We start from the raw sequence: 15,204 nt of genomic DNA on the forward strand, positions 1-15,204 counted from the left end.
AGGTATTGAAGAACTAGTTGAGTCATTTTAGCTCTCCTTGCCAAGCAAAGCTCTATTCAGATGGGGCATGTCCTGGTCTAGCCTCTCAGCCAGTGTCTTTCTTCTCCCCGAATTACTTTGGAGGTGCTCCTTTATGAAAGGCATTGGTCCTCCTGCCATCTGTGTTTGTATTTGGAGAGCTGCATGGTGGCTTTACTTTAGCATTGGCTGTTGGTCTGTGAGTGTTTTGTTATGGGGACATTTTTCTTAAACATTTCACACACATGCAGCGTACTTTAGTCACATCCCCCACTCACCCCGTTATGTAGCCCTGGCTGGCTTGGAACTCAGAGAGAGGACTTTGCCTCCAGAGTGCTGGGATAAAAGACAAGTGCCACCATGACCTGCCTCCTTTTCCCAAACTGTCCCCACCTTATACTTTCATGTCATGTGTGGGTATGTCCAATTTTAGTCTAGATTCCATGTGGGGGGGGGGGAAATCTGATATTTGTATTTCTGAATCTAGCTTATTTCTTTTTATATGATCTTCAGTTCAAGCCATTTTTCTGCAAATTACACATTTCCTTCTTTATCTGCAGGTCACTTTTCTTAGCCACTCCCCTGATATAGCACCTAGCCTGGGTACAGTGAATAGTGTCACTGTAAACATGGTAGACACATGGAAACACATTTCTGTCATATGCTGATTAGAATGGTGTAACTGACTCATATGTAGCTGTTTTCAGTTTTTAAGAAACTTGTATACTGATTTGACATCTGCCATACTTTACAGTCCCACCAAGATCTCCCCCAAGTCCGAACCAGCATTTGCTGTTTTCTTAATGGTAGTCATGTGACTGAGTGGAGATAGAATCTCGAAGCAGCTTCGAATGGCACTTCCCTGGTACCTGGAATGCTAAGCCTTGCATTGTGTCTGCTTTGTGTGCAGGTGCGCGCGAAGGTCTGAGGAGGACTTTGCATCCTGCTCTGTCACTCTCTGGCGAAGAATGTCTTACTGAGCCTGGAGCTAGGCTGGCAGCCAGCAAACCCCAGGGACCCTTCTGTCTCCATCCCCCAGGTTCTGGGCTCAAGGGCACAGCAACAGCCCTGGCATTTTACATTGACTCGCTGAGCTGTCTCTCCAGGCCCTGTTTTTGAGATCTTATTTGCTCTTTTTTTGGTTTTTTGAGACAGGGTTTCTCTGTGTAGCCTTGACTGCCCTAACTCACTTTGTAGACCAGGCTGGCCTTGAACTCAGAGTGATCCACCTGCCTCTGCCTCCCAAGTGGTGGGCTTAAAGGCGTGCGTCAGCCACCACACCTGGCTATTTGCTCATTTTTTTACTACATTATTTAGTGTTTAAGCTTTTGAGTTCCTTACCTTATGGTCTGGAATTAGTCCTCCATCTAGTGAGTAACAGGCAGAAATTTTCTCCCTTCTGCAGGTTTTCCTTTGCTGTGCAAAAGCTTTTTAGTTGCGAATAGTCCTATTCAGTCCTTGCTCTCTGGGAGTTCTCAGAAACCCTGTGCTTTTGTTGTGTCTGTATCTTGAAGTGTTTTCCTCTTCCAGTTCCAGGTCTTATGCTGAAGTCTCTGTAACTTTTGAACAGGCTAAGATGAGAGAGTCTCTTACACATGGGAGTCCAGTTCCCCACCATTTGTTGAAGAGAACGTCTTTTCTCCTGTGCGTGGACACCCTGTTGGGAATCGGGTAGCTATGATGTGGGCTTGTCTCTGCATCTCCTGCTCTGGTCTTCGTTAGTCTGGCTCTGTGATGTAACCGGAAACGAGGGTGCGGTGATGCCTCCAGTACCACTCCCGCTTTGTGTGTTTTGACTAGGTGGGGTCATTTGGGCAGTCATTTGAAGTTTAGGATTTTTTTACCTCTGACTATGAAGAATGCCACTGGAGTCTGGATGGACTTGAAGCATTTGAGAGTTCTGAGAGTTTTCTGGTAGAGGGCTTAGGGCTTTAGTATAGCATCAAGTCTTATGCAATAGGGACCAACTATTAATTCTTCCTTTCCTGTTTGTACCTTTTGTTTCTGTTGCCTTCTTGCTCTAAGACATCAAGCACTATGTTGAATAAAATTGTAGATGACCTTTCTCTCTCTCCCTTACTTAGTACACTTGCTAGAAGTTTGTCATATATCGCATTATTGGAATGTGTTCTTTGAGGAAGAGTGTTAAGGTTGGTCCAAGGCCTTTTCCGTATCGGCCGCGGTGGTGTAGGCTTCTGTCCCTGTTTCTTGCTTAGGTCCTTGTAGTTCACATCTGTTGAGTTTCCTTGCAGCCCTAAGCCGAGATGGCCGTGGTGTTGATGCGTGTCATTAACATGCATTTCTCTCATATCTGTTTTTGGGATCAGGGTGATCCTGGCTTTTAAAAAGGAGTTGGTAGCAGTTCCTTCTTTGTAGTTGATGGAATAGTTTGAAGAGCACAGTGTTAGTTCATCTATAAATACCTCATAGTCCAGAGCTGGCCTATTAGTCTCATTGCTTATTGGAGATCTATTTATTTAATTCCCCTAGATTTTCCAGTCTCCTAGTGACACTTTGATTTCACTAGCAACTTTTTTTCCCCCTTTCCTTTGACTTAAGAGTTTGTCGGTCTTGATTAAGAAAGTACTGTTTTGCACACTTTGAAAACCATGCCCACCCTCTGGGTTTTGGATTAGTGTACTGTGGTGATGAAGAATCAGACAGCCCTTGGGTCAAACCTTACATTGCTCCAAAGTCAGGGCTCCTAACAAGGGAGCTGGTCTGCAGGTTTGTGTTGTCACCTCATGCTGTCACGGGCCCGGGCTACACAGCAGAAGCTTTTGTTCATCCACTCATGAGCTTTGGACTCAAATCCAGACCCTACAAGAAACTGCTGGTCCTCGGCCTTCCATGCACAGTGAGCCAGTGCCATATCTTCCCTTCACTTCAAAGGCCTCTCCCCTGGTGCCAGCTACATGTCCTTACCTATGACACTAGAGCTCAGTCCCGGGGACAGAATGAAGCCCACCTTCCCTTGTAACACAGGGCTATCGGCTGAAATGAAAGTCGCTACGAGACTTCCTACAGGGAGTTCAATTAGGTGAAATCTGGGGCCCTGCTGTCCTCCCCTTCTTCATGAGCAGCTTGCTTAGGCCCGGGGGGAGGCCATTGCACACCACCCAGGCTCCCACAGCACACAGATGGGCACCTACAAGTGAAAATCTTGTACCTTAACTTGTCTCTCTAGTTCGAGCCTAGGTCAGACCAAGCAGGAAGCCACCTGTCAGTTGCTGAGACACAGTGGCTTTTGAACATGCAGCGGTGAAGGACAGAAAGGTGCTGGCCACGTGGGGCCCAGGCATGTTGGTCTCTATGCAAGGCAGAGCTCACCACATGGGGCCCAGGCATGTTGGTCTCTATGCAAGGCAGAGCTCACCAAGAATCGTGCACACAGAGGTGTGGGCATATACCTCTCCGTGGTGTGCAGTTCAAACACCACTCACACGGGTGCAGGTTAAGATATATAGTTTCCTTCAAGGCTCCTGGCTTTTGTCTATAGCTAGGCTGAGGCCACAAGGTTCTGGGCGAATTACTTTATAGCAGTGATTGGCAAACTGTCAAAAGCCACATGGTAGATATTTTGTGTTAGCAGGACACATGTTCAGAGGCAACCACTCAACAAAACAGTCATCTGAAGTCTTTTTTAAAAATGGGCATGGCTTTGTCCTAATAAAACTTTATTTTTATCAGAGGTAGGCAGATCAATGTGAGTTTGAGGCCAGTCTGGTCTACAAAGTGAGTCCAGGACAGCCAAGATAACACAGAGAAGCCCTGTCTCAAAGAAAACTAAACAAACACCCTTCATTTTTATGTAGTTATGATGGTGTTTTGCATGTACGTGTGTATTGTACTAGATGCATGCCTGGTAGCTGTGGAGGTCAGGAGAGGGTGTCAAGGCTTCTGGAATTGGTGTTAAGGTCAGTGGTGAGCCATCATATGGGAGCTGAGAACCAAAGCCACATCCCTCTGCAAGAGCAAGTTCTCTTACCTGCTGAGCCATCTCTCCAGACCCTAAAACTTCATTTATAAAGCTATGTTTGGTCTTAGTAAGTAGCCCCTTATGCAAAAAAAACAGTACCAAACTCACTTGCAATTCTAGAAATCATTGGTGGAGTCACATTCCGACACTTTCTATTGCACAGTGGACGGCACTGCCCAAAGCTAGCGTGGAGGCACAGAGCTGCAGGGTGTCGAGGCACCAAGGGCTTCACCTATTTTTTTCTTCTGTCCCTCAGGTCTCTTCCTCATCCTCGGCCTGATACTCTACCCTGCAGGCTGGGGCTGCCAGAAAGCCATAGACTGCGGACGGTATGCATCTCCCTACAAGCCTGGAGACTGCTCCTTGGGCTGGGCCTTTTACACCGCCACCGGGGGCACAGTCCTTACCTTCATCTGCGCCGTCTTCTCTGCACAAGCAGAAATTGCAACGTCCAGTGACAAGGTCCAGGAAGAAATTGAAGAGGGGAAAAACCTCGTGTGCCTCCTTTAGTCTGGAAGACACTGATGCCACCGTTACCTTTCTTTATGACCTTGTGACACAGTCTTCGTCATTTGAATCGAAGTGAAGAACCAGTCTTGACCTACCAGAGCCACATTCCACAGCCCAGCAGGCAACAGTGAGGGCATCACCCTCCAAGCAAGAGTTCTCGGACATGCGGGCTGCAGTGCAAATAACGGGACCAGACAAAGACACGAACAGCCCCTGACTGTGGAGTCCTGTCAGATTCTTTCTCCTCAGGGCTCAGTGAAGGACAGCGATCTCACTGAGCAAGGCAGGCAGCCATCTCCCTGGTGGCAGAGGAGAGGTCAGCCAGCCTCGGGGTGGTTTTCAGGCAGGTTTTCGGCTCGCAGCTGTGGTTATGAACATCTCCTGATGTGGGCTGGAGGTGGTGTCTTGGTTTTCTTCCTAGCCCTTTCATGTTGTCCTGCTTGGAGTCTGAAAGGAACACTATGGACTTACTGATGACAGGTTGTATGCTGAAGGCCGCAGCAAGATACCAGGTTTTGTTTAGCTGCCCAAAGGGGTTAACAGGGACTGCAGAATCCCACTGAGGAACTATGCTAGTCTGAGTTCCGGGGTAAAGCATCAATGGAAAGATAGCCTCAGGATTTGAGTTTTTAAAAAAAAAAAAGACAATCACGTTAAGAACAAGAGCACAAACCTGGCAGTCAGCTAGAGGCCTTCCTGCTCTCTGCAGCCAGCCTCTGTTAGCCCCGTCTCCCCCTCTCACTGTAGTTAGTTTTCTCCTAGGTTTGGGGCTGCACTTGGCTGCCCAAGGAAACCTCAGTGTCCCTCCTTGCAAGGAAAGCAGCCTCCAGAGCAGCTGTGGCCCATGCAGATGTTCACAGGAAGGGGGTTGCCTGAACATCAGCGTTCGCAGAGTGAACTGTTTTTTCTGTTTGGTCACTGGGCTGTACAAGTCCATCGGCATCCTTTGCAGAGCGAGCAGGAGCCAGCAGCGGAAGCTGCTCTGGCCTCTGGTATTGATCCTTAGAGCAGACCGAAGGATACGGAACCACTGCCACTGAAGACTGGCATCAAAAATCCCACGCCCCACCCCGGGGAAACACAGACCAGAAAGCTAGCACAGAAGCAGGGGCTGGACCAAGCTCACTGCACCTGCCTCAGCCTGCTTACAAAAGCCACCACTAAAAAAAGGACTCAGGGCTTTTAATCCAGCTTCCATAAATTACCTGTGTGGCCAGAGCAGCCAGAAACACCAGAGTCTGGCATTATAGGAGCCTTGCAGATACAGAGACCCTGCACTGTGGTCTAAGTGGAGTGGACCTATTTGGTTTTAGAAAGATGTTTATCTGAGGGCTTTGTCTTAAAAGTTACATAGTTAAGCACCTCCTAGTGGCAGATGTTTGCTAACCCAGGCACACAACCCTGACTCAGATTTTACAGCCTTGTCCCAGTAAATCCCTTAAAGCTATGTCAGTTTAGAACCAAGCCTTGGTTCAGAACTCCCTTATATAGATGGGCTAGGCCCACTAGGGTTTAATCATAGTTTATTTGCCCTTTGGCCTATTCCAGAAATCTCCTTATCCCTGGCACAGATAAAGGTTAGAGAAGGTTACCGGACCAGTTCAGTTTTGAACCAGTGTTCAAAATAAGCAAGGTGGATATCTGTGGCTTTGTTAAAAGAGGGAGAGGGAGGCCCCTAAGCAACCTAGGAGGCTCAGGAAATGGGAACAGATCACTAAGTGTGTGGCCCATACAGCACATGGAGGCGGCTCTCGGCCTCCACTGTGGATTCATGCTGTTCTAACCAAGTCCTGGGCGGCACAGCAACTGTGTTTCCAACCTGGGCAATACTTTGCATGATGCATAGTTTTGCTCATCAGGAAAACTGACCAAACAACTTCGTTTTTCTTGACTTCACCAGATTAACGTTTCCGGCTTTACAATCTTAGCCCCTTCTTCACATATGCTCGCCCATCCTGTTCTTTGGGTAATGCGGGAGTGAGCTCCTGTCAGCCTGGTGCTTTCACAAATGAAACCATGATCTGTCAGACTGGTACTTAGCAGTGTTTCTCCTTAATTTAAACATAAAGAAGACAGCGCTGCCCTACCCCCACCCCGCCCCAGGAAGGGCACAGACGAAATGCCACGCCATTGAAAACTGCCTGAGTGCTGCTGACTTACTGGAACCAGGTTGCACTTTCTAGCAGAGAGGAGGGGTTTGTAACATTTGAGACCTTCAAGCTGATGCACATACATTTTCAGGGAATGGAAGGACCGTCTGCCATTGTGCTGGTGTAGAGTGAAACTGTTTTCATGGCTCTTTAAAAACCACTTGCTGGCCTATACCCATTTCTTTTTTTTTTGTTTGTTTGTTTGTTTGTTTGTTTGTTTGTTTTTTTCTTTTTCTCTTTTGAGACAGGTTTCTCTGTGTAGCCTTGGCTCCTGGACTTGCATCGTAGACCAGGCTGACCTCTAACTCACAGCAAGCCACCTGCCTCTGCCTCGAGTGCCACCACACCCAGCTAGCCTATAACCATTTCTCAGTAACAGGACTATTGCTACTACGGGAAAAGCCTGCATTTGTTCTCACCTTCTCATTGAACTCTAAAGCAAAAATAGAGTCTGTGGATTCTTTAACCCTGTGTGGTAACTCAGCATTACAGCAACTGTGGAAGGGTTTCTGTGTAGTTCTGAGGCACCTGTGGTGTAACGAATGGTCTTTGTTAAGCATGTATTCTGTAAAGTGCCATATAGTCTTTTATGTGTAGCATATTTAAATATATATTTACACACATGCAGGTTGTCTGGAAGATGTGCAATAACGAAGGTGTATGTGTGTTTTGTTTGGGGAAACTGGACAAGATTCAAAACAGGAATGTTTCCGTTTTGGCAAAAGAGAGTCAGACATTTTTGCCTTCACAGCTAGCCGTCAGACCGTAACAATTTTAATGCTACACAGACCTTATGTGAAGAAAAGACTGGCGTGAAAGAAGTTTCTCCTGGGTCTAAGCTGAAACAATCACTGTATTTATGGGAAAGCCAACCCAGCAAGCCAGGCCCGGCCATGCTAGTCTTGTGTGAAATGTGAAGCTGGGTGTCGCCTTTTCTGTCAGTCTGAAAACTAGGAGCTGGTGCAGAAGAAGGCGCCATTTCCTCATGTGCTTTTAATAGACTGCGTTAATGCTAGACCACTATATGTAAGGGCTAGTCTCTCACCTTCTTAGCCATAAGAGTCTGGCTTAGGACAGACCATTCTGTGCAATAACACGGGGCTGCTGGATCGCCCAGGCCTGTGTTTTAGGGGAGCAAAGACTCTCAAGGCCAAAAGAATTCAAGGGATGAGTGGGGACTTCTGAGACTGTGGGGAAACGTCACCCACAGCTGAGGGGCCCTTAGGTGCTGTGAAGGAACGTGGCACCATTTGATGTTCAAAAACCACTTGAGCCAAATACCAAATTGTTCTTACAGCTGATGGACTCAGTTGGAACCTTCAAATGTGTCGCTGTCCTATTATATTGTAAACTAATACATTGTTTGTCTATCATTGATTAGGGTTCTGTACATAAAGATTCTCACTATGTGTCCCTTCCCCTCTTGAGGCCTGAAATAAATCAGATTTTGCAAATTTTTCAAGTTTGATTGTGTTGGCTTCAATACAGTGCACATAATTTGATCAAAAATATAAAATTTAAAAATTAACTTACTGTAACATTGACAGTAGAAGAAATATCGAGGCATCTGCTACTGCCGATTCTTACCCGTATTAGAGGTTGTCTTTCATTTGCAGATAAGGTGTTTTTCCCATGGATGAGTACCCGCATGGTTATAAGCATCTTGCTTTTAAAGTAAAACTGTGAGACATGGAAGTACTTTTAACCAAAAGGTATGCATGCACTCCTTTCTTCTCAAAAAAATATTCAAAAGCCAGTCAAATGGCGCTTTCTGCAGCTGCAGTCCCCGGAGGATACCCTGACCTTCTAGACACATAGGCTTTAATCTAGACTCTCAAAGATGATGCTAATACCATTCCCCTAAACTCATTCAACTCCGCACAGTCCCAGGAGCACTGTCCTGTCAGCATAAACAAGCATGGCTGCCGCCTTGACCTGGCTTCTGATGGATGGAAGCCTTTCCTAGCAGGAAGTGACCAGGTTTCTAACTGAGATCAAGGTTGAAGTAGCGGCCAATCGCTGAAGGAAATGGTGTTGAAACAGTTCATCTGGGTAACTTGGGAAACGGCCTTTTCTGAGGCCTTTGCATGCATTCCTACACTGTTCTCAGAAAGGAATCCAGAGAGAGCACCAGGTCTTCAGTTTGAGCAGAGGCTGGGATGTGGTCCTCGGTCCATGTGTGGGTTGGGGGCAGGGGGGCTAATACAATCACATGCAGAAACCAGAGGAAGACACCAGCTGTCCTCCTTTACCTCTATCTTTCTTTCTTGTTGCAGGTGTGCTGGCTGGAGCTCCTGGAACCAGCCTGTCTCCATCCCGACACAGGCCCATGCAGCCATTCCCAGTTTTTTGTTTGTTTTTGTAGGGATTCAAATGTAGGTCCTTCTTGCTTACACACAGGCGCCTTACCCACTGAGCCATCTCACCAGCCCCAATCTTTAGTTATTACAGGGTAATTCTGCCCGTAGATCTCCTGGAAAACATACTCAACTTCCTCTGGCAGAACCTATAAGGTCTTTCTTGCCCTGGGCATTCCTTGTATGTGGACATTCCTTCAAATAACTCAGTTCCTTTGGTACACTTGACACGAGCGGGCAGGGCAGCAAACACGACCCTCTAGGGAGCAAGGAGGACTAGAGCCCTGTCTCAGCAGCGTCACCATTTGGTGTGGCCATCCCCTGCTGCCCCTATTATCTTACCGGAAGAGCCTCTGCAGACACCCTTCAAGACAGGAACTGCTACTTCTGCCTAGCTATACAGAACACAGATCAAAAGCACAAACAGGAGGAGGGAAAGGGATCAGACAAATAACATGCAGCCAGCAGCAACTTTTGGCTTTTTATAGCCCAATGGTCTAAAAGATCCAACATCTACAGACAGGCAATCCCTGAAGTGCCAAAAACCCCCAGTTTTCTCGTTTCTTAGAGAAAAATCCCAAATTATGGCAGTGAGAGGAAAGACAATGGGATGAATTCAGGATATAAAAGGAAAGAGTAGGCTGGGGGCGTGGTGGCGCACACCTTTAATCCCAGCACTCGGGAGGCAGAGGCAGGTGGATCTTCGTGAGTTCGAGGCCAGCCTGGTCTACAAGTGAGCCCAGGACAGCCAAGGGTACCCAGAGAAACTCTGTCTCAAAAATAACTAAAAAAAGAAAGAGAAAGAAGAAAAAGAAAGTAGCCAGCCGGGACCAAACAGAAGCAGGAGGGGACAGACAGGAGTTTGATAATTGTAGGCATTTAGTGTGGAGTCTTGGTGGGGAGTGATGCAGCCACCAAGATGGAGAGGCCAGAAGAGTTGGAGACAAAGGCTGCCACTGAAGGCTACGTGTATGTGGCTGGGAACAGACCCACCCAAAGAAAAACCGGTCAGAGGCAGCGACTGGGAATCCTAAGTACACGGTGAGTGAGGATGGCTTTGACTGTTGTACACATTCCGTAGTCAGCGCCTCGTGTACTTTATTCATCACAGCATGAGGTAGAAACCTTTTGATAGGTAACACCCCTGCTGTTAATGTAACTTTTGTGAAGTTCTTTACCCCAGTTAGAAAGCTAAGAAGTGGCAAAGACCAAGTCTTCAGGTCTGAAACCAAATGGCTCTGCTGCACCCCGTTCCTGATGGAAGGAACGAGGGAAAGGGTACTGCCGCGCTGTGCGGACAGTTGAGTGACACCACCCCTATCTCCACAGGGGTCACGTGTGCCCCCTTCTCCCTCCCAGGAATCTAGCCAGTTGTCACATTTGAAAGTGACACCTTACTTTTTAACTTACTGACCATCCTCAAAACAGACATCAGCAATCAATCAGATCCATGACAGTGGCAAAACAAATGTCAGGCTGGGACAGCTTCTCTTGTGTCTTAAGTGATGGGAACCTAAGCCGTGGATTCTCTCAAACCCAGGGGAAACAGCTGTTAGGAGCATATGAGCTTAAATAACCTAATGCTTGAGTATTTGTTCTCACTGGGTGTGGTGGTGCACACTTTTAATTTTAGTACTAGAGAGGCAGAGGCAGGTGGATCTCTGTGGGTTCGAGGCCAGCCAGGTCTACAAAGAGTCCAGGACAGCCAGGGCTACACAGAGAAACCCTGTCTCAAGAAACCACACACACACATTCTCTCTCTCTCTCTCTCTCTCTCTCTCTCTCTCTCTCTCTCTCTCTCTCTCTCTCTCTCTCTCTCTCACACACACACACACACACACACACACACAGGATTTGTTCTCAACTTTCTCTAAACACAAAAGCCAAAGACCACTTAGCCCCAGCACTGCTAGGAACAAGAGGTAAGAATTTGCCGGCATATCTGTAGTAGGAGCTTTGGTCAAGAGATGTCAAAAATATTCTGCCTTAGGTCATGCTCCTTCTCCAAAGGCCCACTGTCTCCAAAGCCAAGACCCACGTTACCAGAAATGTGGAAGGTGAGAGGGAATTGTTAGAGGACGCATTGTCTGCCCTTCCTCAGACCTTCTCCGCCCTCACTCACAGCTACCTTGTGGTAATTCCTAACCCTCTGTAGAAATAGTGACAATCAGCAATTACATCCTAGATTTGTTGCGAGGGTTCAGGACACGTATCTAACAGTGTAATCTCTTCTAAGTCCTCAACAGTAAGAAGACAAAGAGAATCCTATTTTCCAAACAGAGTTTCTTTTGCTTTATTTACCTTTTCTAAAAAAAGAGACAGGGTTTCTAGGTAGCGCTGGCTGTTCTGGAACTTACTATGTGGACCAGGCTAGCCTTCAACTCAGAGATCCACCTGCCTCTGCTGGGATTTAGAAGGCACACTTTGTGAAGGGTGATATAGCCTGTTGCCAAGAGTGAAGGTTTTACTTACTATAGGATTAGCTGAGTGGCTGCCTGAGGCCGCCGTGTCTTTGCACCCTGCTCTAATTCAGTTTTACCGTACAGCTCCTCGGGTGGTGGGAGGTTCTTCTGTGGATGCACAATACACCATTGAGTGAACAAATCCACAGGCACGGGAAGCCAGAATGCTTACATGCAGACCTCTTTCTTGCTTATCCAATCTTAAGGGAATAAAAGATTTTTAGAAAAGGAAAATCCTAGTATTGGCTAGGACTTCAAATGATGGAAGTATAAATTGATAAATTCTTTCTAGAGAGCCAAAAATTACTTTTTTTTTTTTTTTTTTTTTTTTGAGACAGGGTTACTCTGTGTAGCCTTGACTGTCCTGGACTCATTTTGTAGACCAGGTTGGCCTCAAACACACATCAATCTGCCTGCCTCTGCCTCCTGAGTGCTGGGATTAAAGGTGTGTGTGCGCCACCACCACCCAGCTAAAATTAACATTTTAAAACACACACACACACAAAGTACAGAAGCAAGCAAGCACAATAAAGTGTTAGCAGTGGTGCCCCTAGGTGATGGAGGTAAAGACTTACTTTGTTTCCACGTGGACCACTTTCTTCATTTTCCAAATGTCGTATGGCCAGGATACACGTGTGGCTCCTCAACTAGGGAAGCAATTTTTTCAAAGATTTGTTTATAGACGGTCGTGAGCCACCATGTGGGTGCTGGGAATTGAACTGAAGACCTTTGGAACAGCAGTCAGGGCTCTCAACAGCTGAGCCATCCCCGCAGCCCCTTGGGGAGCAGCTTTAAGGACATGTGTGCCCACAGGGTTCTGTCTTTACATAGGAGACTGGGGTGCTGACCGAAGTCCTGTGACCACATAAGGGGCAATGGTTTTAATTGCTTTTCTCCTAGACCCAAACACCTGGCTCCTACACACACCAACAGTAACAATGGTTTCAACAAGCATTTATTTTGAGAATCACTGCCCACAAAAAATAAACAATTGAGGAATTCAAGTATCGAAATAACTAGAACTCAAAAATAAAACTTTCATGATAGGATGGGGGGGGCGTTTAATGTGGAGAAGGTAATGCTATAATGGTGACCTTACAGAAACATGTGACACTAGCACTATAAGAAAATGAGCTCTTTGCTAACTCTCCCGGGGGCGGGGGATGACAGGTTTTAGCGTGAGGGATGTATCACTACCCAATGAAGTCATGTTAAGGCCAGAAATACCAATTTAAAAAGGAAAGCAGAACTGGGAGAAACACAAAATACAACACTCCCTACATCGCCCCCTGGCGGTTCCCACGTTCCCATCTGAAAACATCAACCACTCTAGGGAAAACTGCAGGGTGGAGGCTTTGTTCTACCCAAAGTGCAGTGGCAAATACAAAATCCACAGGGACCGGGGAAAGCTATAAAGGCCATTTCCTATTTCCCAGGAATCTTTGAGTCAGTGAAGTGTACCTATGCTAGCAGTGGGCAGCTGGTGGTGATGCGAGGCACAGGGTGCTGTCACAGAAAAGTCCGTCTCCCTAGAGTCTGTGAAAGAGTCTGAAACATGGTTTTAAAAACCCACCAATGCAACATGCATATTGTTTTGTAAAATGTGCCCAGAACTTCTTACAGAACTATTTCATTTTTCTAATCATGGAAGTACAACTTATAAGTTTCTAGCAAAGACTATTTGTAAAGAATAAAACGCCTATATGCTAAACTAAGAATTAATTTTAAAGCTTTTAAAAACAGCTCCAATATTTTAAGACATATTATCATGCTATAAATGTTCATATGAAACTTGAAAAATCTACTAGAGTAGCATATAGACTAACTTTGCCGTCCTCAGTTACTTTTAACTAACCCCTCCCTCCCTTATCTCCAGAGGGCTTGGTCACATGGAATCACAGGTCCCTTTAAGGAATTTTTCCTTAAAGGAACATGGAACAGAACCCAGAAAAAGTGTGTCCCAAATGTGAGAAAGTATGTAACAGAAGTACGAATGTGCCCAAGAAAATAGAGAATCAGGCAAGACAGGGAAGGACGCAGCACAGTGGGCGTAGAGCAGGGCCCCGGCCCACCTGCAGGAGCCACTGGCCTTAGAGCAGGGCCACGGCCCACCTGCAGGAGCCAATGGCCGAACAGCTCAAATCCCTTGAATGCAGCAAACCAGCTCCACACAGATTACAGAATACTTCTAAGTGTGAAAGTCCAAACTCAGTTTTTAAAATGAAAGATAGAAAATTCCGTTTCTTATTTTAATTCAACACATATTTCTCAAAGTAAGATCTGCTGTGGACATGACTTTAGATTAAACTTTACACCTTTAGTTACCAGATGAGAAATCCAATACACAAAATAGGGCATTCATGGGGGTAGAAAACAGAGTAAACACAGGCAGGAGACACAACACAGGCTGTGCTAGATCAGGACAGTCGTGGTACAGAAGTACCCACTGGACCTCACGGGGAAGAGCCTAGGCCAAAGATCTAATGAACGCCTAGGTAACCCTGCCTCCCTCACGCCAGTCATCGTATTTAATGTGGCAAAGCTCGTGCTCAAGCGCTATCACAGTCTCACGCAATGGGAAACTGTCAGACTGTGCTGCTGAAGGGCTAAACCAAATCTTTTACATGTGGTAAAATGACACAAAGACTGGTTTTTTAAAAATCAAATATGGAATATCTATATTAAAACTACAAGTATAACTTATGCCTCCCAGTTGCTAATACAGTGTTTTAAATTACACAAACAAGCATCCAGTAAACATTATTTTATTTTATGACACTCTGCATTAATACAATAAATATACAAAACTTCCAAACCACTGAGAACATGCACTAGGAGAGGGACGCGTGGAGGGCATTTACACAACCATGACAGCTGCTATGAGGGCAGCGCAGTGTTAGACGCACCAACAAAATATACAAACATCCCTAGAGAAATAAACCAAGCCCCAAATCACAAATCACCAAGCAATGATTTTCCAGTGATCAGACCCTAGTTTGAAGCAAATCAGCCACCACTTAATATCGAAACTACAGAGTGGCATGGATGCCTGTTCTACACAAAGCTCATTTCATGACCAGGTAACACTGGTATTAAATAGAAAACACTGCCCGTCTCTCACCAATTGAAAATGCACTGCTGACCGACTGCTGCTGAGAGAACGGCACATCAGGGATTTCAGGATGCTCCCACACCTGACGCAGCCGCAGACACTACTGCCATTTAATGCTCCTTTGTGTTTGCAAATGACATAATCTCTTTCAAACCTGTATGAATCCAAACAACTGGACTGAAAATAGCATTTCCCTTGTTCATATACAAAAAACATAATGTGGGTTCTAACTATTCTTTGCCACTTAATAATGCTACCTTTGGGGACCTCTAAGTAACGGGAAGGACACGTCCCCACTTCTGAAGGAGAGCATATTAGTGTCTCTTAGATCTCTGATGCGCCTCGTATTGCACGTCAGATGAAAACAAATGTGGGTTTGAATATAAGCGCGTGGTGTTGTGTGCACTTTTGTAGTCTTGCTGACTTCAGTGTCTATAAATGCACACTCAGTAAAGCACACACTCCCACAGTTCCACTGAGACCTCAGGCTCCCAGCAACAACTGACAGGTGACAACAGAGGGCAGACATCACTAATCAGAAGTATTCAATACCTGCAAACTCACATTCTGAATTCTACTTTCTACTGAACAAAAGAAGCATCTTTGAACTATTGTA

General features: G+C 46.0%; 1 protein-coding gene across 2 annotated transcripts in view; it reads left to right on the forward strand.

Moving 5' to 3' along the window:
- The window catches only part of Lhfpl2 (LHFPL tetraspan subfamily member 2), a 75,498-nt gene extending 70,976 nt beyond the window's left edge, over window positions 1–4,522 (forward strand). For both annotated transcript variants that reach the window (XM_051172420.1, XM_051172421.1), the window contains exon 3: window positions 4,254–4,522. In XM_051172420.1, the coding sequence (XP_051028377.1) occupies window positions 4,254–4,507 (254 nt within the window). In that variant the 3' untranslated portion in view covers window positions 4,508–4,522. The remainder of the gene's footprint in view (window positions 1–4,253) is intronic.
- Window positions 4,523–15,204: the final 10,682 nt, after the last annotated feature.

This window comes from Acomys russatus, chromosome 30 (genome assembly GCF_903995435.1).
Source record: "Acomys russatus chromosome 30, mAcoRus1.1, whole genome shotgun sequence".
NCBI lineage: Eukaryota > Metazoa > Chordata > Mammalia > Rodentia > Muridae > Acomys > Acomys russatus.